The sequence below is a fragment of the Phalacrocorax aristotelis genome, chromosome 19 (assembly GCF_949628215.1).
Source record: "Phalacrocorax aristotelis chromosome 19, bGulAri2.1, whole genome shotgun sequence".
Lineage (NCBI taxonomy): Eukaryota > Metazoa > Chordata > Aves > Suliformes > Phalacrocoracidae > Phalacrocorax > Phalacrocorax aristotelis.
This window is the reverse complement of record NC_134294.1, coordinates 5,451,993-5,475,783: the sequence shown is the minus strand read 5'-3', so window position 1 is coordinate 5,475,783 and position 23,791 is coordinate 5,451,993. Positions and strand designations below refer to the sequence as shown.

The 23,791-nt window shown below is 46.0% G+C and overlaps 1 protein-coding gene across 10 annotated transcripts in view; it reads right to left on the bottom strand.

Moving 5' to 3' along the window:
• Nucleotides 1-23,791, bottom strand: part of SAMD11 (sterile alpha motif domain containing 11) — a 188,869-nt gene that overhangs the window by 55,499 nt on the left and 109,579 nt on the right. For 9 of the 10 annotated variants that reach the window (XM_075113790.1, XM_075113796.1, XM_075113792.1 and 6 more), the window contains 2 exons: nt 21,983-22,033; nt 765-889 (listed from right to left, as the gene is read on the bottom strand). In XM_075113790.1, coding sequence (XP_074969891.1) covers nt 765-889; nt 21,983-22,033 — 176 coding nt within the window. The remainder of the gene's footprint in view (nt 1-764; nt 890-21,982; nt 22,034-23,791) is intronic. The other variant, XM_075113797.1, reaches the window with a different exon arrangement.

Sequence of the window (23,791 nt, the reverse complement as noted above, 5' to 3'; positions counted from 1 at the left end):
TTTTCATGAAAGGCCTGCATGAGCATACACAGACAGCCAATTCTGATTTGGAAGGACAGGGATCACTCAAAATAAAAAAAATAGCATAATTCCCAGTTTTTCAACTTGTATTTATAATCAAAAGCATATCGTAGATTCTGCAAACAGCAAACAGATCTCCAGTTTATCACCAGTGCCTCACTTGTTGACTGATGCGTATCTACCACAAAGCACCCTTGCCCATAGCTCGGCGCCGACATCCAGAGAGGCATGGCGCAGGATCCAAGAGGAGCATTTCTGTTTTCACCATGTTAAGTTGAAACCAGGCGAACTTCCCCAAAAAAGCGAGGTAGCACTACAAAACCAAACAATTATGCTCACAAAGGAGTTGGCAGGCACAGAGGCAGCACGGGGAACCTCTGATTAATGAAATTACAAATCAAGCCATGCTCTCTGCAAGGCCTTTCTGCTTCACTTGACACTAACCCCGGGGACATTTCACTTCTTTGCTGGCGCAAGCTCCTTTGCCAGTAGTTTAACACAGACCACTAGATTTGAGAATAACACAGGGCTGAGATCTCAAAAGGACTTTAACATCACCACGAAATCCTTTCCATGCTAATTTTTAGCCAGAATATTAAAAGCTTTCACATAGCTCGCTCCAAAGTGTAACACAAACAGCCACAGAAAAAAGAGCTGCTGAAAAAATGAACAAAGGAGGGAGCAAAAGAGAGGGGAGGGAAGTCAACAAATCCAAACCAGCAGGACCTGCTCCAGCTGCTTACCTGCTGCTCCTAAGCCAACCTCGATGCTGTTTCTCTTGAATTCACAGCGGCTCTGGGTCTCTGGCATAACGAGTTGACGGCTCTGATGCAGGTTCGAGATGATAGTGGAAAGGTCGTTATCACGGCTGCAACAGAGCAGAAAAGCACCAAGTTAAGGAAATCCTATTTGCCACCACATAATTGATTTTTGTGTGTATGAGCGAATGTGTGTGCGCACGCAAGATTCTTTTGTTTGCCCCTGACATAGCTGTATTTCAAGAAAGGTTCTCCCCCTCCTATCCATCAGGTTCCTAGGTAACCTCCTCTAGTTTTGGAGAGTGGAGACTAAGTGCAAAGCACTTCCCAAACAGAACTCTCATTTCCCATAAAGGACTCCGCAGCTGCCAGAGCTCCTGATTTCAGTTTTGCCAGATATAACTTGCGTGGGCCAGAACTTACATCTCAGATGGAAAAACTGAAAGCGTACGAGTTGGCAGATCTATTTCAGAATTAATAGGAAACTTGAACTGAAATAACTGATAGTTTTCTATCAGTTGCCACCCTTCTATTCCTAAAAAAAGTAAGTTTTCCATTCCATCACTGTTGGAACACAAGACAACTTTATTTACTTGAATGATAGTTTTTCTTTCTAGAGAGAAACCCACCATGAACCTGGACATCAGCAATAGTCAGAGCTGAGGGTACCGATTTATTTACAAAACTCATTTTCAACTCTTCACTCTAGCAGATCCTGAAACGATGCTCTCTTCCTTCTGGGACAAGACAACGCATTAGAGCAGTTCAGCATTATTTTGCCTGTTGTCCCTGCATCAGACTGCTGGTAAGCAAGCTAGTTTAGTCTTTTTTTCTTTTCTTTTTCCCTTCTGTGGAGAGGGAGAACACAAGCACAAAAAGACATTCGCTGTAGCAGATACTGCAGTTCATCTGGCAAATGCTTTTGCTTGCAAACCGCTATCCACTTGCAAGGTATTTCTGAATAAATGACACACAAACACTGAAGAGGAAAAACAACCTAAAACATATACATGATACTAAATGGAAATGCTGGAATGTCTCCCTTTTGTTTGTTTGCAGTATATGTTAAATCACCCATCCTTCTAGCACAAGGTGCTTGCCCCAAGCTAAATGTGGCTATTTTTCTTCCTCTCCTCTTTGTAAATGGAAAATGACAGCCAGAAGAACCAGAGACACTGACAAAAAATTACACATATTAGAAATATTGCCCTCCCTCCCACGTCCACAGCTCCCTCCCAACCTCTACTCACATGACAAGCGCACCCACTCTGTGCTGCTGTGACACACAGCACATGACCACCAACTCACTGGTGCAGAGGAGAGTGTCCTCACCTGGGACCAGCAGGACAAAACGGAGGGTGCATTATCTGCAGAATTACCTAGCTATGATCTTCCTTTAAATATCCCCCTCTTATCCCCCCTTACCTCCTCCCCACCTGCTGCATCCCCACCTACAGGCTATCAGCACTAGCAACAGGAGCAGATCTGCTCAAATGCTCCAGAGAGCCCATCCCTAGTGCAGAAGCAGGGGCTAATCTGTCGTCTAGCTCCCTGCTAATCAGATAAGTTTATGACAGAAAGTCTTTAGACAGAGGTACTTTCAGCAGGCGTCTGGCTCCAGATTTTCACAAGATGTAGCAGACAAAAACAGACTCGCATTTCAGCAGCCGCTGTCATGTTCCCTGCTGCTCCCCCCCACCCCCAATCTCAGCAATGAGATAGGATGCTCAGATCTCAAAGCCTTTGAGCACCCATTGCATCTTCCTCCGCTAAACCAGTTCAGATTCCTCCTTATGCAAGCAGAAGGCTGATTACTTAAGCAAGCCCACAGGTGAGTGGGAAGCCCATTTCTCCTGTGCCAAGCAGTTTTGGGTCTTATCCTCTTTTAGCTGCCACCTTTAAGATGCATTATGCAAATATTTTGGTGTCTTAAGTCATTTATGGGATTAATGTGAAGTGATTATCAGTTCTTTTTAATCATGCCAATCAATAACTGGATGTCAGGGACAGAGGACAAATGCAGATAAACGCTGCCATCAGCACAACGCTCAGGAAAGGGCGGAGGAGATGAGCCAGAAGTGCAGAGGGAGAGAGGCAGGGAGTAGGAAGAGAAAAATGGGATAATTACATCTTCGCATTTGCAGAGTGTCTTGCATCCCAATTGAGCCCAAAGCACCTCTGATATGTAAACACGTTAAGAGAGCTATGAGCAGGAATTGTTTTATCCGCCACTAAAATGCAACTACCTCTCTGGAAAAACGCATAGCAGCTCCTTAACATGACTTGATTCTCCAAAACGCAAAGAGTGCAGAACACTGTGATATATCCACTGCAAACGGAAACCAGGAGATCTATGTGGAAGGAGACGTTACGACACCAGAAGTTATATTTTTCTTCCCCAACAACCTTGTGTTCTTAGGAGATCTTCCACACACTTAAAATTAAAATCATCGTGGTATGCAAAGGTGCATTAGCAACTCATAACTACGCATATGAGCAGATACCACAGGACTGATAAGTACACCCTAAAAGCCTTGACTTCAACTCAGTCTATCCATGCAATTAGGCAGGATCCTGGGAAAACATGACTTTGCTGAAATACCTTTGCAGAAGGCAAACCAAACACCAAGGTGACATTGAGAGCAAAGGGAAAAAAAGACAAGAGATAAGGCGAACAGGCTGAGGCAGCTTTTAACACATCAAATTGTCCCCCGGAGTTGTTCCTTTTGCCTTAGCGCATGGGAGGTTTGAAGCAGAGACTGCCTTCTTGTTCTGGGCTTGTTCTACACCCGGCACAATGGGAGGCAGCTTATAGCTGGGGCTCAGTCTTAGCATGAGACAAGAGGGTGAATGGTAACCAGAGCTTCATATGAAAAATTGAGATACCTTTCTGTATAGGTGAAGACTTTAAGCATTTTTAAAAAAAAAATACTGTAGGCCAAGCTGGCCCTAGCAAATACAGCTCCCACGGCTGCAATCAGACTCCACTGATTGCCTGGGCTCTAATAAGGGACATACTTGCACAAGGCTCCGCTTAGACCACAGAGGAGTTCCTACCACCGCGTTGGATCAACGGAAGGAAACACCAGCTTTGGTTCTGCAGCTCACAACTCTGCCACCTCCACTCTACCCGTGACTGCATGAGATAGTAAACAAACATCATTTTTACAAGAGTTCCTCCTGAACCTCCACAGAGCAAAAGTCAACAGCTTTCATCCCAATGCCATTTAATGAAACCAGTGGAAATTTAACTTTTAACTGAGGCTCAGTTCTTCAGGTGCTCCACCAGTTACTCAATGCCTTAGCCAGGCAGAAGGGGTCTGCCCAGCTACCAGCAACTGTCAGAAATGACCCTGCTTTTGCACGCTCGCTACCTCACACTGCAACTGCACTTCCACCCTGAAATCACATTGTCCACTAATGCTTGGCCCAGAAGGAGGACAAAAGACACAGCACTGCCACAGGCTTTGGGTGATCTACTTGGTTTATTCACCAAAAGTTGCAAAACGTGAGTTATAACTCCGGCCTGGCCAAACTCCCAGCCCCGAGGGGAACACCTCAGCCAAATCACAGTCACTGACATCAGCCCTACAACACAAAGCAAGCAAACATCTGCCTCAGACCTGCCTCATCCACTTGCCATAAAATCCTAGAAACAGCTAACACACTCCTCCACAAAAACAGCTACCTGAAAAACTCAGCTAACCACTTACCTTCTTCTGAAGGCAAACTGCGCCCTGCACGACACACTCCCCTCAGCGGAGCAGCCCAGTTACCCAGCGAACACCTCAGCTCTGCGGAACAGGGAGCACCTGGGCTCGCTTAGTGCCCACACCTGCGCAGGGCAGTCCCGGGGCGGCCAGCGCTGGCCCTCTGCTCCGCGTTTCAATTCCCTTTGACTAACTGGACCCCAGACCCTCAGTCCCATTCCTCATCCTTCCCTCCTAACTGCTGGCTCCAGGCTCCTGTGCCCGCTTCCCGGAGAAGAGGTCCAGTCCAGCACCCAGCAAAGCCCACCTTGCAGGCACAGCTAGGAGCTGGCTCTCGATGCACGGAGCTGAGCAGTGCAAAACGCAACCTGAACAAGCGGCACAGCACAGAAACGAGACCCTCTCCCTCAGCCCAGGTTGTGTTCAACTTGTTCGCAATACAGGACAGTGTTTTCGAAAGACAGCAGGTCTCTCGGGGAAAAGGCTATTTGTTCCTCTGGGTTTTCACACCACCTAACTTGCTCCCAGTAATCCTGCCATATAGGAAACAGGCAGCAAAGTCCTGGGCTCAGGCCTCCAAGCAGGCAGAGGCAACGCAGGATTAAAGATCCTTCCCTCAGAGGGAATACAGCAGGAAAAGAATATCCAGCTTGCAGGACCTCAGGTCAAGATCCGGAACACGCACCATAACCTGTAGTAGTGCCTAAAACCTGGTTGCTTGGTCTGGCACAGCCATCAGCGCAACTGAAGGCAGGGACTAGGCTCACTGGAAGGGGAACTGAAACGGGTGTGACAGCACCCCCTCTGAAGTCCGCATCAGCAGGAGCACAGCTCTTGCGTGACCTCAGTGGGATGGAGCCTGCACTAGGGGATGGGAGACGGCTGGTCCTTCCCGCGTCGAGGATTCCCCCATCTGTGTACTGAAGCCAGTAATTCCACCCAGGTGCTCACTTGCAGCCCCAGCAGGGCAGTCACACTCTGCTTTTCCTTTGTCTTGCCTCTGAGCCGCTGCTGGGTGCCTGTTAATGCAGGCACTCCCCCATACATGCACTGACACATGCACGCACAATCAGATTAAAGGTCTGATCCCTTCCAGTAGCATACTATTATATTTTAAAAACCGGATTAGAGAAGGGGGCTTGAGCAAGATACAGATCTCTCGAAAGGTCAAGGAGGAGACAAATAGCCTTCTGTAGGGCTGCGGGTTGCCATGGCAACATTCAGTTTGCATGGGTTTTGGTAATTAATGGTTTGGGGACCTGCAGTAGTACAGGTATGTTTCCAAGCAGCAGAGGAACATGTTCTGAGGCATGACTGTCTGGCCACTTCCATCTCATAGCAGCAAGTTTTGCTCTTGTGGTAAAACGAAGGGTGGAAAGCAGAGTACTCACTGCCAGGGATTCCAGAAGGCAGGTGGCTGGTTGGGCACATCCAGATTTGCTTTCAAACTGGGAACTGACTCAGTGTTACTGATAGTCTCCTAAGACCTTTTTTCTGATATCTGGCTCAGGATGATCAAAGCTCTGATCACAAGACGTGTTTTTCAGGTATTTCTGCTATTTGGGTAGGCAAAGTTTTAGAAAAGAACTTGCAGCACTACAAGATTTTTGAGTCTGAACTTCAAATCCAAAACACATTTAACTTCAATCCAGAATGCTAAAATTTGCCCGGTCCTATATCTGAACAGTGAATCTAAACATGTCTAGTAAAGATAAACTCCTGTCGTTGCTTTCAATCACAGCCTATGTGCTGTTGCTCATTCTCTATTTGAATCCATCGTCCTGTTTTTGCAACATCATACTCAGCAGCTGTGGAGAGGAGTAAAATGTTAAAGAAAGATGAGGAACTCATGTGGCAAGGAAGTGTGTGATGATGGCTGATGAAGGAATGAGATCCCATCATCACAAAGACATCCCTCCTACCAAGAAGTAAGCGAAAGGCAGCAGCTACCTAAGAGCACTCTAGACTTCCCTGAAGGCCGACTGTAGCCTTGTCATGAACCTGGCCTTGTAAGCAAGACACTGTAACATGGAGTAAAGCTGGCAGTGGTGATACATAACTGCGTGTTTATTATTGTGCTCCACATGGCATCGGAGAAGCAACCATCCCACCAAATATGCCATCTATCTGTCCTGCCTTTGCCTTGCCCATTTATCCACCGAAAAGTGTGTCCTAGGCTTTTGCAAGCTGCTTTTCCATCCAACAGGATTCCCATTCTGCCACGAGGCTCTGTCCTGCTGCCAAAAGCAACAGTCGGAGAAGTGGCTGCATATTACTATGGCTTGGGCAATTTTCAAATCCTAATGAGGAGAGAGCACAGGAGCAACAGATCCATTTACCAGGAACGCAGGAAAGCTGTGATAAGGGTTTCGTCTAAGCCGCAGGCAACTGAGCAGCTCACCAGTGCACCACAGCTCAGGCCAGGCATGCTGCAAGCAGCAACCACAAAGCTTTAAAGGCCAAGTCCAAATGGCTCCTTTACCTGGATGTAGCATGAAATGAAAGCTGCTTTCTAACAAAATGACCACCTCACCTTGGAGGGTATTTCTGAAGACACTGTACACTTGACCTGCTGCACTGGCAACAAAAGAAAACGGCAGGGGAGCACAGCGTAGGAGGCGTACGCCGCAGGTTCCATGCTAGGTCTGGGAAACAACAAAAAAAGTCTTTCTCATCCTAAAACCTCACACCCAAACCCAATGAACATTGATGCAGGTCTCCGGGAGTACAGGCAGGACAACATGGGTAACCGTGCAGCTCAGATACAGATCTGAGCTGACAGTCTAAAACTCCCTGTCACATCCCAATGCTCTGATACAAGGAGCCTGCTCTGCAAAGCAGCGAGATGTACTAATAACTAATGGCTGCAAAAATTACCACTGGAGGAAAAAAAAATATTGCTAATGTTCTCTACGAATGCTTTGATTGCCGCACTGTCTATGTTTAATGGAACTAGCTGGTCCTCTGTGTCCCCCAAAGCTGGTTGTCCTGATGAGACTTTCTGTAATGGCAGTATAATGGTCCACCAGTGGTCATTTGATAGCCGCATCGCTTACAGGAAAAGGCACTCAAGGGGAGAGACAACCATATCAACAACTGGTGGAAGCATCACCCGGGCAGAAGGTGTCTGTCTGGGACAAGATGCCACAGCAGTCCATTGACTCATCTGTGGAGCCTGCAGAGAAGCGCCGGCAGGAAGATGGCTAAACCAGCAGTACTATCATTTCTGGCACACATTGCAAGAGCAACGTCATCTAGTCTAGCTAATGAGCCACAACCTGTGCTCAAGGAAGGAGAAGTCCATCACAGGGACTGCCATTGAACTGTCAGCTTTGCTAAGTGTCGCCGTCCCTTGGGACATATAAATTAATTAGGAGCAAGCCCTTTCAGGGAGGCTGTGGTAACCAGACATGCAGCAATCCTGTGTGACTGACTTCTGGGAACAACAATCTTTTTTGAGCAACATCTGCACCATAAGCCTCTGACTGGCAGTGTCTGAAGCCAGCAGCTATTGCTCCAAGACCCCTTCTGGTCCTACCTCGTCCCCTGGTCCTCATGCTGACCAGCATTTGGACCCTCACTCCAGTCACCTCTCCTCAGTCTCAAATGACCCCCTGCAAACTAGTCCCTTGCATCTGCTGAAAGCTGTCTTCCCAGCCTCGTTCTGGAGCCAAGCCTGCCAGCACATTCAGCACGGAGTGACTTACAGAGGGGACTAGACAAATGGGGCAGACACCTCGGTCTCTTGGCCCCTTTGGCTCTTGGCCCCTCAAGTGAGGGTAAGCAGAGAGGTGCTGATGAACGCCTGGACCATCCTGCCCCCGTGGGACACCTGAGACATGCCACCCTTGAGATCCTCGGGAGGTGGCAGCTTCCAGCGATTGTTAACCCAAGCCAGATTCAGACTGGGAGCAATGCCTTTTAAACGTGTTTCATTTACAGACATTAGCAGCAACTGCATCTTTAACAAGGAGAAGGATGAGGAGACTAATGGATGGAGACAATTAACCAAAATATAAATCAGTGTCAGAGTCTCTGCTTCTAGCAGAGGCAGCCAGGCGCCCGCAGGGTCTGGTGATTCTCGCAACACGCTGCTCAAAGTGACTGCAAAGAGTGATTGCGAAGAGGGGGAGGGAGAGGGGAAGGAGAAAATTTGGTGAAAATTTAAATAATTTTCAATACTGTCTACCTCCCTGTTTGCTGCAGCCCTCTTCAAAATAAGGAGGCAACAGTAACAGTAACCCCACTAAACATCGTGCCCATCCTCCTCACAGGGTGAGCCGGAATGAGCCCAATCTCTTAGAGATCGCCCATCCTGCTGGCAGACAGGGTTTGCTCTGCCCATGCTCTGAGCTGTAAGATCACGTACAGCAACCTTTCAGTGCTTGATACCAGGCACAAAAAGTGCAGGTCACTCTGCAGAGGAGGTATTTCACCTGCGGTGCAGCACCACTCAGCAGTGCCCAAAAAAGGCTGCTCCAGTGGTTAGGATATTCAGCACAAGTTTGAAACTCAAGCTGTTGTTTTTCTGCTCCAATTTCCTGCCCAGACTTTGCTGGCATGTCCGTTAACCACTTTGTGCTGTCCTCCATACGCATGGCGATGCACAGGGCCACTGTGTGAGTGGGAGGCATTAGACACCAAGAGGCAACCTGGTGCGTCAGCAATAGGAGTTCTGGATATATCTGAGATAAAAAAAGAGGAAGTGATATTCTCAGTAGACACAAAATTACACAGATCCCAAAACTGCAAGACAGTTAGCTGAGGAAATGGTGAATGAATCTAGTACCAGACCAGACGGGATAAGTCTTTTCCTAATACTTAATCAAATCAAAGGCAAACTGTGAAAACCCAGTCAAAAATGTATGACTGTCTTTGAAGGGATGCGAATCAGGAGATTGATGCCAGGTTGGGAAGAGAAGAGAGACTCAGAAAAGTAGCATGGGAGGAAATAAAACTGAAAAATATTTCTTTTTAAATATGTTTCACTGGCTCTTCATCCCCTTAATGATCACACAGTAAGTGCAGGGATTATATTAAATTTTACTGATCAATACAGTTGCCATAAAACTGTCCCGACCCTCTGCCCCTCCCTACAATAAAGAAAAAAAAATCCAATATGCGAAAGGAGGAATGTCAGGGCTTGCAGGGGGAAAGACGCAAGGACATTGATTAAGGCAGGGTAAGCGGAGACCAGCGCAGGTGTGTGCCCGTGCATCCTCCGGCCAAATGCTCCGATGTCACTCTGAGGAACAGACATGGGGTTTCTTCACCTTCCTCATTCTCAGCCTGACCGGATGCAAGTCCGGTTAAAGAACAGAGATTTTATGGTACCCCTGACTCCGGTAACAGATTCACAGACTCTGTTTACTCTGCAGTGACTTCCTTCTACACACCACATGCACCCATTCTCGCCAGGCCAAGTCCCTTGCCTGGCCAGGTCGATACGCCAGGAATGACAGACAGTTTGCAGCTACACGGAGATGACAATATTGCCCGAACCTGCAGAAAAACAAGTGATTTTTCCTTCTCTATCGACTTCCTCTCCCCTCTCCTCACCATCTCCCCAAAAGACAACTTTCTGGTGTAAGGAAGGTGTCACAGCCAGCCTGTTGTCAGAGTCATTTAGCAACAAGCAGACAGTGTGAGCGTGTCGCTCAGGGCTACCCAAACTGGAGCATACGCCCAGGGACAGGACAAGCATGTAAATCAGTCAGTGACTGTGCGAAGGGAATAATGAGCTTTTTATGGAAGCCATTAAAAGGAAAACCCAGATTGGTCTATAAATACTGTTGCATCATTATAGCTCTGAGAAACAACCTTATGTAACAGCACAACTATGTAATGTCAGGACTGGTGTAAAATAACAACTCAAAGGCTCTCATATTTTTTAGTTAGTGTTTTTTTTAAAACCCAAACCAAAACCTTATAGCCAATTTCCAAAGAAACGCGTACATTCCAGCCCAGTCCTTGAAAAAAATCCACCTTCTGTCTCCCTGCTACGCGCAGGTAAATCTGGGGCTTGTTAAAAGGACCTAGAAAGACAGGCACGACCTGGGGATTGCTGGCCATTGTGCTGCCGCAAGAGAAATACGTGACCGCAGCTCCCACAGAAAATGCCACCGGTATCACTCCTTTTCCCTTAACCTGCAATGTCCAGCCTCTGTGGGCCGTTTAATCACAGATTCATCGATTTTAAGCCCCAGAAGGGACCGTTAGATCTACCTCGTCTGACCTCCTGCGCAGAACCTGTCAGAAAGTCACCCTGTCGTACTCCCAGTTAATAGTGGCAGCTCAGAGTGAAAAAAATGTGTGACCTGCGTCTCTGACCACCAGGAAGCAAATAGAGACCCTCTATCTCAGAACCCCGACCACACTGAATTAAGTCTTCTGGGACTAAAATAATCTGTTTATTCCCAATAGCTGCTGAATCCTCTCAGCGTCTTCTTTACCAGTACGGAAACCTTCCTATCCAGATGAAAAAATAGCACGTCTCACAAGATGACCACTCTGACTCCCTGCCACATGCACAGCACCAAATAGGCGCAGGATTAACCACCTTCGAGTCTGGCAGAGCTGACACTCGTCTTGGGGTAAGAAATTCTGCAAAATAACTTTCTCCTCAGCATGTCTTGGCTTGCCCTGGCATGGCCTTTGAGTGCCAGAGGTCCTTCAGCAGACAGGCAAGGTCACTGCCTCTGACACTCCCAGGCAGTAAAACTAGGGTCACTGAGTCAGCAGAAACAGAGAAGGGATGTGGATCAGGGAAAGCTCGCAGCTCAGACCGATCAAGGGCTCTTCCCCTCCTCCCTCGCTCCCGCTTATCACCTTGCACACAGCTCAAAACATCCAGCAACATCTCCCTAATCACACAGCGCACAGCCAATACCCTCCCTCTCAGGTCGACGGTGGACAGAACAGCCAGAGCAGGATAAGACCTAAAGCTGGGCACCGGAGGATTTGGGTCAAGGATTTGAAGTCTCTGATCAGGTGACTAATAAAGTAGTGGATGGGGATGGGCTGGGGGGGCGCGAGGAGGAGCAGCAGAGTTTGTTTCACTGTTAAACAATAGGCAGCATGACCCGCTGACAGGCTGTGTCACTTTTCCATCAGAGATAGGCAGATAAGCCCCAGGCAAAGAAGATGGATGCAAGCAAGCATATGTACGTGCAGCTCTGAGGAGCAGCGGGGCTGCCTCCTTCCTCCTGACCTCTCTGTGCATTTCTGCCTCTCCCCATCCCGCTTCTCACACTCCAGGACCTCCCTGGCATAAGCTGGGCAGCTTCAGCTCCTCTGACCTGCCACTTCATGAACTGTAATGCGGCAAACTACTGCGAGGCAAGCTACCTTGTAAGGCACTTTCTGGCTCCCTCTCCTGATTTCCTGAGTTCATCTCTAACTTCTCTATTTGCTGCAAAAACCTAGACCGCGCAGCTACCTGGAGACCAACATTTGTAGCCAGCGATGTGTTCAGTGGCACTCTCACACGCTCAACCAAGTGCAAACTGGCCCTGGTAACCAGGAATCCACCTTGGGGCCGGCTGAAGCTAAGGGCAAGACTCCCACCTCCTCCACCACCACAGGAGTAAGCTGTACGCCGTGAGAATCTTGCACTCTAGACAGAAGACAGAAGCATGATTTCCAGCAGGCAAAGCCCAGGGCAGAGTCACCTCTCATTCCTTGGCCTTCTTGGTTATATTTTCATTGCTCTGTCTTTCAGTTGAAAAAAAAAAAAAACCCAAACCCTCTCAGTCACTCTCTGTCCTTGATAGTCATCAGTCTTGATAGACCTTCAGAGACAACAATTTACCAACACCCCCACTTCTGCCTTTCGGGTATCTCCACCTTCTGATGAGATGTCACCCGTCAGACACTGGCAAAAGGGGAAGGAAAGGAGAAACGCAAGGAAAGGGAAAAGAGGGAGGGGTAAACAAGTTTTACCAACTGGAGGGAGAGAGGCCTGAAAATCCCAGCCCCAACCATGGGCAATAAAGCCCTAATTCTCCCTGCAGACTTACCTTGGGGGAAAAAAAAAATCATTCTGCAATGTCCCAAGCTCATAAAATTTCATTAATGCTCATGACAGTTCATAAAAATGATCCGTAGAGCTGGCAACTCCAAAATTAGGCGGAAATAAGTATAAAGATGTTTTTATTGTAATCCTGCTTTGTCATTCGGCTCTCTGCAAGCCCATAAATAAAAATAAGATAGAACTACACCACATTGACGCTGGACTAGAGATGGGGAAGAGATAAAGCACTGAGATGAAGAACAAACGCAGTCTATCATTACTGGCACCTTATTCTGACAGTCAGTTTTGACACGTGCCCATCTGCTAAGGTGCCACAAAAGCCTCTGGCAAGGGGGATGCCCATGCTAGACATTTTAGCCCCAGATTTCCCCTCCTGCCTGCAGTACTGCAGACAGGGTTTCCGAGTTTGAAGAGCTATCAGACAGATCTAATGCATCTTGAACCCTGCATTTCCACCACAGTTGTCATCTTGGAGCCAAAAAGCTTACTGTGCAGCAGGATAAAGGAGCACAGTGACTTCTGAGAAAAGGAGAAGGGCACAAAGCATTAGAAATAATGAAAGCCTGAATCCAAACAAGGTAGGGGAAACCTTAAACACAGTCAGTCACTGTACTACTTACTCGTCCATCACCAGCAGGATACACCACCCCCAAATGAGACAGCTCACCCAGACTTGTAAAAAGTATAGGGATTACAGAAGCGTGGTGTCGGCACTGTGCAAGACTATCACCGGGAAGGCGCAGCTCCCGGGAAGCACCATCCCTGTGTGATGCTTGCATTGCTGCTCAGAGCAGTCTCCTGTTCCTTCTGCCAGACTTACTGCCGCCGGCTCTCTTCTGAGGCAGGAAACCTGAAGGCCTTGTGCTATTTTCCTCTCATGAGGACCTGGAACTCAGCACCCCAAGCCGGCAAGAATCCTGAAGGGTAGTTACAGATTCTTCTGCCTGCCATTTTTTCTTAGTGCAGATGTGCATCCAAGTACACACGACTAGTCCCTTTAAAACATCTTTGACTTCTACCTTCTAGCACACACTTATTGGGCAGCAGCCCAACACAAATTCAGAGTTCAGAAGGATTTTCTGTAATGGTCCATCTTCATCGGCTCATCTGCCACAACCTCGACAAGTGTCTGTATGTTTTTCCCCTGAACATCCATCAAGCCCATACTATCGATCACCCCCTCCCCTCCCTGAGCACGGGCTACAGCTCACCTTGGCCACTAATAAAAAAAGTTTCACTACGAGAATAATGAAAGCAAACACGGCAAGCAGAAATGCAGTTGGAGGGTGGGGTGTCACATACTTGTGACAACCCCTTATTGTGAATCAAGTGCATTTCATGAATACCTAAACCTGTCTCCATTCTTCTCCTCCCCTGCCTCCTCAATATACAGAACTTGTGGGTCAACCTCCAATATTCCCTGCTTCATGGACTCCTGCAGCTCACACTGGATCCCTCCCTCATCCTAGAGCTTCGGCATCTGTTTTCCTTTCCACCACTTCCCAGGGGCTTAGTGTGTTCCCATGCAAATTTATAAACCCTTCTTTCACTTCCCCAGTTTATCATTAACACCAACCTAATCATCCCTGCTTACCCCAAATTTTCCCAAGTTCCTAAGCCTCTCACGCTGGATCTCCAAACTCATCCCTTAAAAAATAGTTCTGAAATGCTGTTACTTGTCAGAATCAAAGTCACATCCAGCCTCACCCTTTAAGCCAGGCAGCCGCTCCTGCTGCATGCATGTGAGTGCAGGGAAGGGCCAAACGATTCCTCTGCCTGCAGCACCAGGCAGCCTGGAGGTCCTGATTTTAGTCCTGACAGGGTTTTCGGCACGTCTGATTTGCACCAAAAGCAATGGGCTTGTCCTGCTGACATGTGGAGCGCTCCCTGAAGTTTTGGACTTGTCTAGATGCTGCGTTCCAATGTTCCTCAGTAACAGACAAATAGAAATGTTTTGCTCAGCCAATAAAAAGAATGTGTCGCTGACACGCAGCTGGTGTGCCTAGTGGTTATAAGGTATCCTTAAATATCCCAAATTCTCCTCATTTTCTCAATTCATTAAGCCGCCTGCTTTGAACTGATGAAATATTAAAATACTCAGATGAGCAATTTTAAATGGGTGAAAGGGTATAAGTTTAGACAATGAACAGTGGGAACTGATGAGCTACAGGAATCACTCGCATAGCCAATGTATTAAGGACAAGACAGACTTATATTTGAATCCTTTCAATTTCACAGTAGGGTGGGAAGAGGGAGGTCAGAAAACCTCCTATTCCAGAAACATGCCCTTGAAGTTTTGATCCAACATACAATCTAAAAGCAGAAGGATATGAGCCTTTTTTCAATCACTGTATGCAGCTGAAATATATCAAGAATGCTCCCCCAAACCTGCAACAAAGCTTATGTATATCTCAACAATATACCAAGGTCTTCAGATGCCTTCACATGCTCGGTTTATCCAGAATCCTTTCAGTTACCCTGCAAAAGGTCCCTTATACCCCCCCTCCCATGACAGACACACTAAAGAGATGACAACACACTGGGGATAAATATGAAGAGCATCACTCTTGATTAAACATTCCCTCTTGCCTTGTAGGTATCTAACAGCTTTTCTCACCTACCTTATTTGAAATATAATTGTATTCTTCTAGCTTTAAATTGAAAGCTAAAACTAGTTTATCAGCTACCTATTCACCTTCTGCATTTCTTTGAATCTCTGCTGGCACATAAGTGGTCTCCTTTCCCTAACCCATCCCTATAGTCAAATGAAGCTTCCTGGGAATTAATGTAAGAGCAAAAAGCACTGCTAATGAAATAATGATTTAATAATTATTTCAGATGAATACTACTTTCCAGCAAGCCAACAGGTATTAATTTTCTCCTCCCTGTTCATCCGTCCTTCCCTACAACTATGTTCGTTCCAGAGTCTGCACAAACGAGGCCATAGGTAAGGCCTTGTTTGGCCTTATCCCTACAGGAAAGGGAGAAGCAAAAGCTACTGAGGTAGCCCTGCCCTACATGACTCTGTGGAAATCCCAGGCCTAATTCACCCACCCACATGGGCCTTGGGGAACAACCTGCCAGCAGCCTCTGTGGAGTCCAGGAATACAAGCAACTTCTGGAACTGAATTTCATCAGTGCCTTCCAGAAAGATGGTGTCAAGAACAACTTTTTTTGTCTCCTGCCAGTACCAGTCTTTTGGGGGGTTTAGATCCACAAATAAAAGGAAACCATATACTCTGCAGCATAGAGCCAGAAGTGTGTCCTGTTGCCATCTGAAGTCCCCAAAAAGCAGCTGATGGAACATCAGGCCCATATGTAGCGGCTCCTCCTATTTTTACCTCAATATCTACACTTTCAAACGTCACATGGATGCTTTGTGGGTGATCAAACACATGCAAAGCAAAGGTTGCTCATATGTTTTTCTAAAGAACGGGAGTCTTAGCTCCTTGGCTGAAACTTCTCAAATGCTCTTCATTCTCAGGCAGAACGTTCTTGTTCATGTCTATCAACTCTGTGGATGTGACGTGGATTTACTTTACTTCTCTTCTTCCAGCTAAACAAAAGAACACATCCATTTACTTGTTGGGCAACTATTGTCTAAAATCAAACAGGTATGTCCTGTTTGATGAACAAACTGAGTTCACCCATCCAGAAAGTCTTTTCCTTCCAATCTATTGTCTACACAGAGCTGTGCCTTGACTGCCAACAAGAGTGGCATTAGCCAAGAGCAGCATTAGCCAAGAGCTTCCTTGTATTTATTGGCTTTGCCTTCAGGAACCACGTCCTGGTTCACAGCTTTACCTTTAACAGTTACAAAGGTGAGAGCTCTTTGTATATTCCGCCAAGATGAGGATTAAAACATTTCCTTAAGCAGTCTATATCCCAGTGCCACCACAGAAATAATCTGGAAGGGCCAAATTCAGCCTCATGCTAAGTAAGTGTCCTCCCCATACCAATCCAGAAGTCATGGTTAATCATTCTGTGGCCTTTCGCTGGGACCTTTTTAAGCTTTCTATAGCATACAGTCAAGAGTCAGCTTCACAGTTGTCCTCCAAAGTCATCAGGAGTTATGGAAAGAGCTCTGCAGGTCTACACGGAGTTGGGATCTCACCAGCCTTCTCTGCCCTGACTTAAATCAGATGGGCAAAATCTGACTCGTTCTCTTTAGTTCAGCTCACGATCAGTTTTTTCAACTGGGACCACTGCTTCTGTCCTGCTGTCTGTTGGTGTTGAGGCAGGAATCAGTGACTGACATGGAAGGGTGAAGGCAGGTCCCCATTTGAAGGCACTCTCGTCCCTCTGCCACTGTCTGATTTTTCTGCTGTAACTTAAAGGTGCTTATCTGACAAACACCAGCTCTTTTTGCAGCAGATGCTAAAGACTGCGGGGCGTAAAGGGGTCACATCTAGCTTCCAGGTGCTAAAAACTTCTTATGACCTTTTGGTACCTACTTCACGTCTCCTAGATTAAAAAGCTTACCAGGATAAATAAATAAATAAATAAGCAGATCAGCCCAGAAGCCATTCTATATCAATCCTTAAAGGGCAGAGCAGCAGGATGCTCTGGCACTTGATAACATTACCTGCATCACACAGCAATACTTTCTGCTGAGTCAGGATCAGCCTTGACATGTTCAGAACCATCTACTTTTCAATTCTCCTCTCCTTTTTCTCTCCCTGTATCTTCCAAAGGAATGAGCTAAATCAGTGCATTTCCCTTTAGTTTTCTTCTCCTGTCCCATTTCCCATTATTTTTCATCTGCTGCTTCATCTTGGACTGATTTATTTAATGTCCTCTTCCTTCTTGACTAACCTGTTTCATTCCTCCTTAAATGCAGTTTTCTAAAAAGTGTGCAGCCGTACCACATAGACCAGATACGTACATGTAACAATTCAGTGTAAGCACTGCTATTTAAACTCAGTTCTGGCTGAGTAAGGGTTTACGCTAGGGTTAAATCAACGTGGAAAGGCTCACTAAGTATGTTATAGTCAGATTTAAACATACACATGCACAGGGATACAAAGGCTCTTGGCCAAATGCCTGTCTGTCTAAAATACATTCTAATATGGCTCATGCCCATCCAGAAAGGCTGGTTACACACCACTGTAATCTTTGTTTGAACTGTGGTTGTTAAATGCATTTTATTTGCTCTGGGCAAACGATGCCTTTGATTCCCTTCCATCTCCTTATGCAGCCTTCATGTGGCATGTACCTGGATAAAATTACCCCGGCAGGTCCAGTCAGCTTGTGGTGCCCCTCAAGTGGCTTTTTGTTCATACGCAGTGAAGAGACTCTCCTGCATGCTCCTGCCTCTTTTCTTTGTCACTTTTAAGCCGGCACCAGGAGGAAGACAGAAGTGCTGCCTTGGATATTCTCTCTGAGTTTGCTTACCATGCAGCCAAAAGCTAAAGCATGTGGCTGAGCGTCAAGATGCGTAGCTCAGTTCTCTGCTTGCTTCTTGTCTTTTTATGCAGCTTTAACCAAATTACATACCATCTTCCTTCCTACCAGTCAGGCCATCTTTAACAAGGGCAACACTAAACAACCCTTGATTTCCTTGGAAACAGGGATGGCTTAATTCCACTGACAGTGTCTTGAAATTCTCAGGTGGCCAAAATGTTTATTCCATCCTGAGCTGCATCACCGCATGGTATTAACATGCATGGCCTCTTATCTATTTCCCACTCACTTCCCTGCAGTTCCCTCAAGACATCAAGTGGCAACAAATAGAAGGAAAATCCTTTTCCTCCCTGGAACTCCTTTTTATTCCACAATTTATTTTCATGAGATGCCTCAACCTCAGAAAGGTAATCCTGCCTGTGGTGCTGAGCAACTGTGACTCACACTGAAATCAATGGGAGCGAAGAGTAGACATCTTGTGGCCGAGACCGGGCTTTAACCTCGTGTTTACTATTTCAAAATCTGACAGGCTTGACTTGAAATAAAAGAAGTGCATCATTTACTGAACAACTTTAACACATTTCAGCAAATTATTCCAGGAATGATATGTGCATACAAGGGAATTCTGCCTTAAAAAAGCAATTTTAAAGGAAGTCTAGCTGTAAACAAAAACTTAAACCTGTAGTAACTTCAAAGCTTACAAGGGAAGGGAGCAAAGCACCTGGCAAAACAAGGAGAGATCCTAATCTCCACTTTCAGGACAATTCCCCTATCTCAGGCTTTTGGTTCTTTGCATATAGAATGATTTGTACCCAATTAAATGTCTTTTTATCCAGGGCAATGCAGACAGCAGTTCTAAGGTGGCTAAAGCAAATGAATCCAGGTATCCCCTGACAACTTGGAAAGGAAGATCAAAGGCAACCTTATGACAAAGAGGCAGATCAATTAAGATGGCAGTTCTGAGACCTACTTGATTGAAAATAGCGCGGTGACTGTGTGTTCATGCAGGTGGGGTGCATCGTAACGATTTCCTGGCACGGGTTTGGGATGACCTGTGTTAACTCCCATGTGCTGAGTTATGCAGGTCACTGAGAACAAAGGTCAGCCAAGCCTTTTTGCCCCCCAGTGATGTATTTTAGATATGCCAGATGTTTCACAGAACTGTGTGGCAATTTAGGTCACTTAAATACACGCAACCTTTTTCTGTACTGACACATAAACACACAACTGACTTTGCCACATAGCATAACATGTGTTGTTTTCTTCTGAACTAGCTGGACGGACACAGTTTTTGGAAGTTGGATTAACCATTTAACCTGCAAAAGCCAAACTTCTCTTCCCAGGTGGAACTACTGATATTTGTGCTAGGAGAGAGCTAAACTGAAGAGAACGACGAGTTAAGCTGAGAAAACCCAAAAAGTGTACTTGTTGACAGAAAAATCAGACCCTTATTTTATTCTATGCATTGAAAGTTCAGGGTTGTTTTTTTAAGATAGGGATTCTAATTTCCAAAGGTGTTTGCGCCTTTACTTGCCATTGTGCAGAATCATTGTTCACATGGCTCTTAATTAAGGCTTGTGTCAGCACTTCCATTACAAACCTCCGCCTTTTAGGAGTTTATAACGCAGCCATAAAACTTTGCTCTAGGCTGAAATTTATCATGAAAGGGTCTGCCTGGAAGGAATCCATTCTTTTATATTTTAGAGTCCCAAAAGCTTATAGCAACAAACCAGGGATTTTATTCTAAAGGCTGCCGTACAAGAACCTTCAGCTGTTTTTTAGAGGAGTGCTGGGTGAGATGTGCCTTCTAGACTGGCTTCTGGATGCTCACTGATCATGTTCTGTATTCTTAACATTGTAAATTTTAGGAATTATGGGGGTTTATGCTTCAGGGCCAAAGTCTGTGCTTACTTAAATACCAGTGAATACCTCTGCCCTCGCTCGTTCCCTAATGGAGTATGAATCAGTACACATTTCCCACCCTTCAGTCCCCACTGCCTCCACTGCCTGATGGGGATGCCGAGACTTAATTCATACTCTGGTACTCAATTAAATATAGATGGACTTGTCTCTCCAGGTGCACAGTTCAGGCTATGCCCTTCACACACCAGTGTTGCCAACAGAACAGTCCGAATTGTCCTCAGGTTGGGGGAGGGAGGGAGTGGGTGTGCGTAAATGGGTTAAAACGACAGAGACAACTATTCGTCCTTCCCTTCTCTGCTGCCCACTTTCACTCTTGCGCCACAGTTTTTTGGGAGGCACGCAGGCAGGGACAGAACTGCATTTGAAGGGCGTGTGATGGAGATGGAAATAATTTCTAATATTCTCTGCTCCTGTAACTGATGCTTACATTCACACAACATTCTGAGGTTTCCAGATATAACAGAGAAATGCCCACATCGGCCGCAATACTGATAGGTACGTCTCGTAAAGCTCTTAAACAATGTTCTCTTGAGTAAACACTACATTTGCTGCACTGAGTCTTATACACATTAAGTCTTGCCACAAAAGATGAAATTATCAGATGAAATAATTTGTACTCCTTTGTCCAGACAATCTGATCTCTACAGAGTATGAATTGCCTCTTAAATGTTTATGAGGTGTCCAGCATCAGGCAGCGGGCACTTCCACAGGTAACAGGAGTAGGAGTAGGAGAAGGAGGAGTAGGAGTAATGTTTTCCTACTGTTTTTAAATCTCGAACTGAACAGCAAGTCTACACAAAGCATCGGAAACTACCTAAAAGTAAAAGCAAAACAAAAACCTTATTAGTGGACTGCTATCTGCAAGCAGATCCAACGGACCAGATCCTGATTTCTACAGCATCCATATATGTATGAAGCACACACAGAACCAGATTCGGGACTGCTCTGCACCCTACCTTCTGTTCTGTGCTCCCCAAGGAGCTTCACAGCTGCACAGATGAATTTTTCTTACGCAGCACCTGCCAGGCTCAACTATTTCACTCGGATGTGGCAACTGGGTATGAAAGAGAAATTTCAAAATTCCAGTTTTCTCTTTCTAGTGTAGAGGCAAATTTCTGCAGCTCTATTTTTAAGGGTTATGAAAGTTTATGACAACTAGCAACACAGAAAGAAAATGCACTATGCTCAGGGTATCAACTGACCCAGAGGTCACAAAGGAATATTCTTTTTTGTAACTGGATATCTTCAATTTATTAATTTCCACCTTCTTAGGGTATCTCTTACTGCAGGAAACCAGACTTTAAAACCAACACACCAGACTGGTTTGGCAATCTTTCTCTTCTCACAATTCAGAATTCTATGTCATTTCTTTTAGTTCTGCTTTGTAAAACACTTGTCATTTTCTGAATGCCAACTTTTTCCCGAGCTGACTTGTAAATAGTCATGCTTTGCACTTTTGCAGCTGCAGTTCAACCCAGTCATAATTCACATTGCAAAAATAGAGTCCTATTGGCTCCAACACTTCAACGCTGCAGTCGGATGCCTACATATGTAAGTTTTTGCAGAACCGGGGTGTCTCCGTGGCATCATATTATCTAAAGCATCTGTCTCCAGTGATTCTTGTCATTTGCAGTCACAGGCCTACCATTTGAGGTAGCACTGCTTTAAGTTTGCTAAACACAGCACTGCAACTCCCGAGCAGTTCAGGAGGATCCGTCAGTTTGGCCTTCGATGAGCCAGTGCAAAGTGCAAAGAACCACTTTTGCAAATGAGATGCAGACCCCTGTGTCTCTCATGCCGGGAAATAGATCTGGGCCCCTGCACACTTGTGCATCCTTCCAAAAAGGGACCAGAGTAAACATACCAAAACCAATAATGGGCTTTCTTTACGAGACTAATCAGTTCTCTCTTCCAACATAAAAAAGACTGTTTCCCCCCACCCCAGACAAATTTCCCCAAAATAAAAACAAAAGAAAGGATACATGATAAGGGGAGAAAGAGGAACAAAGGAGGAAGAGAAAAACCCCCAGCACCGACATTTCTAAATGTTCATTTACATCTAACAGCATCCATATGCCAGTAACATATCATAAACTCTTAGCCTACCATACAGAGAGGGTGCCCCAAAATGGTACCTGCAAGAGGTCTCTCGGAAGGAGATGTTTAAATCCCAGTGGGTGTGTATCCTGTTAACAAACAAACAGAGAGGTCAATGGCACACGCTGAACACGGCAACTCTTGCCACTTAAAAGATCTGTTCCATCACGACAACCCACCCACGGTCCTCTTAAGCTCCCTCTCTCCAGTTCTCAGCCACAACTACTGCTTCCTTCCGAGCTGCGGGGTGCTGTGACGAGCCACACTGCACACACGTGGCAGCCCTGCGCGTCCACAGCGGGACTCACAGTGCTACAAACGGGAGACCTGCGGGCGAGCTGTACAGCAGTGAGAGGACTTCTCTTTGCTGCACGCAGTCTCCCGAACCAGTGCAGGGACTGCAGGATGTTGCCTCAACTAACTGGCCATGTTCAGAGGAAACAGAAAGAGCTACGCATTGACATTTTACAAAGAAAACCCAAATATGCCTGTACCGTATTCCCTCCTCCACACCCGCCCCAGCTGTAAATAAATTATTAGCAATTTCCCACCTCGGAAATTAATTTCATGTATTCTGTCACTCTGCCTGCTGACAAGCAGGAATAGCAGATTCTAGATGAAGAATATCCTATATTAAGACAGACCAGCCAAGGGGGTTGGTTTCTTTTGTTGTTTGGTTTTTTTTTTTTCCCCGCTTTGCTACTAGACAGCATCTACACCAACCCAGAGGGCTACGGCAGATGCTTGACCTTCCGTGGTCTGGTGTCTCCACTTCAGGGAGCCCTGATCCATCCCCGCCCCCCCGCCACCCAGAAGAGGTCTGTGACCACCACAGTTTCTCCATGTCACCGTGATTGATGAGAACCCCAGCCGTCTGAGACCAGATTGGCAAGCAAGCCCATATCCTCGCACAAACCCACTCCCCCATCTCTCAGCATCTGCCAGTGAACATGCTGGTTCCTAGCTGTGCGTATAAATCGGCTCCTGCAGATGTTGGTTCCCAAAAGCATTAAACAGAAATCGCTGCAAATATCACAAGTAGCAGAGGCCAGATGCACTTTTGTGTATTTTGTGTATCCCTATCGCACTCCTGCCTCTGCCCAACTACAAAAAGCAAGTGTGTAGCTGAAGACCATCTGACTGTAGAAAAAGCCTGATCTAAAACCTGCTGAGGTAAAGGAGAGCCTTTCTTCCGATTTGAATGTGCTTTGAATTGGGCCAGAAAACACTTAAGCATGACCAGTGAAGTCAATGGGACTTAACTCAGGTTTAAGTGTCTGTTTATGTGCTCTCCTGAATGGGTGCCCCTGCTTCAGCCTAGTTCAGGAATCAGCTGAAAACAACTCTTAGCACGGAAATCATTTCACATCCAAGACATGCTGTTGCTGCAAGTTTTACTAATGCGAGAGCATAGCTTTTGTGCCCTTCCTGCAAGACTGGCTCAGAATGGGAGTGTGGTTGCTCTCTGAGTAATTCTTTCAGGGGAGAGTAGTTCTTTCACGGGATTGTTAGATTTCAGTAGACATTAAGTTCCACCAATAAAGCTGTGCTCAGAACTGCACTTACTAGTTCCACATATACCTAGTTTTTCCTATTCTTTTTCTTTCTCATATGTAACTGTTTAGAAAACCTTTCCCAGCTTTCCATCTTCCCAACATTTCATTTGCAAATACAAATGGAATAGGTACCTCCCAGCTATGGAGCTTACAGCAATAACAGTTGATCTTCAAAGTTAAAATTCATTAACGTTTGAAAACTTTCTGGAAAGAACAGGCCAAACTGGGGCACTGAGTAAAGTTTCCATGAACTAAAGTTTGGCCAAACCCTGGGACACATTTGGACTTTCC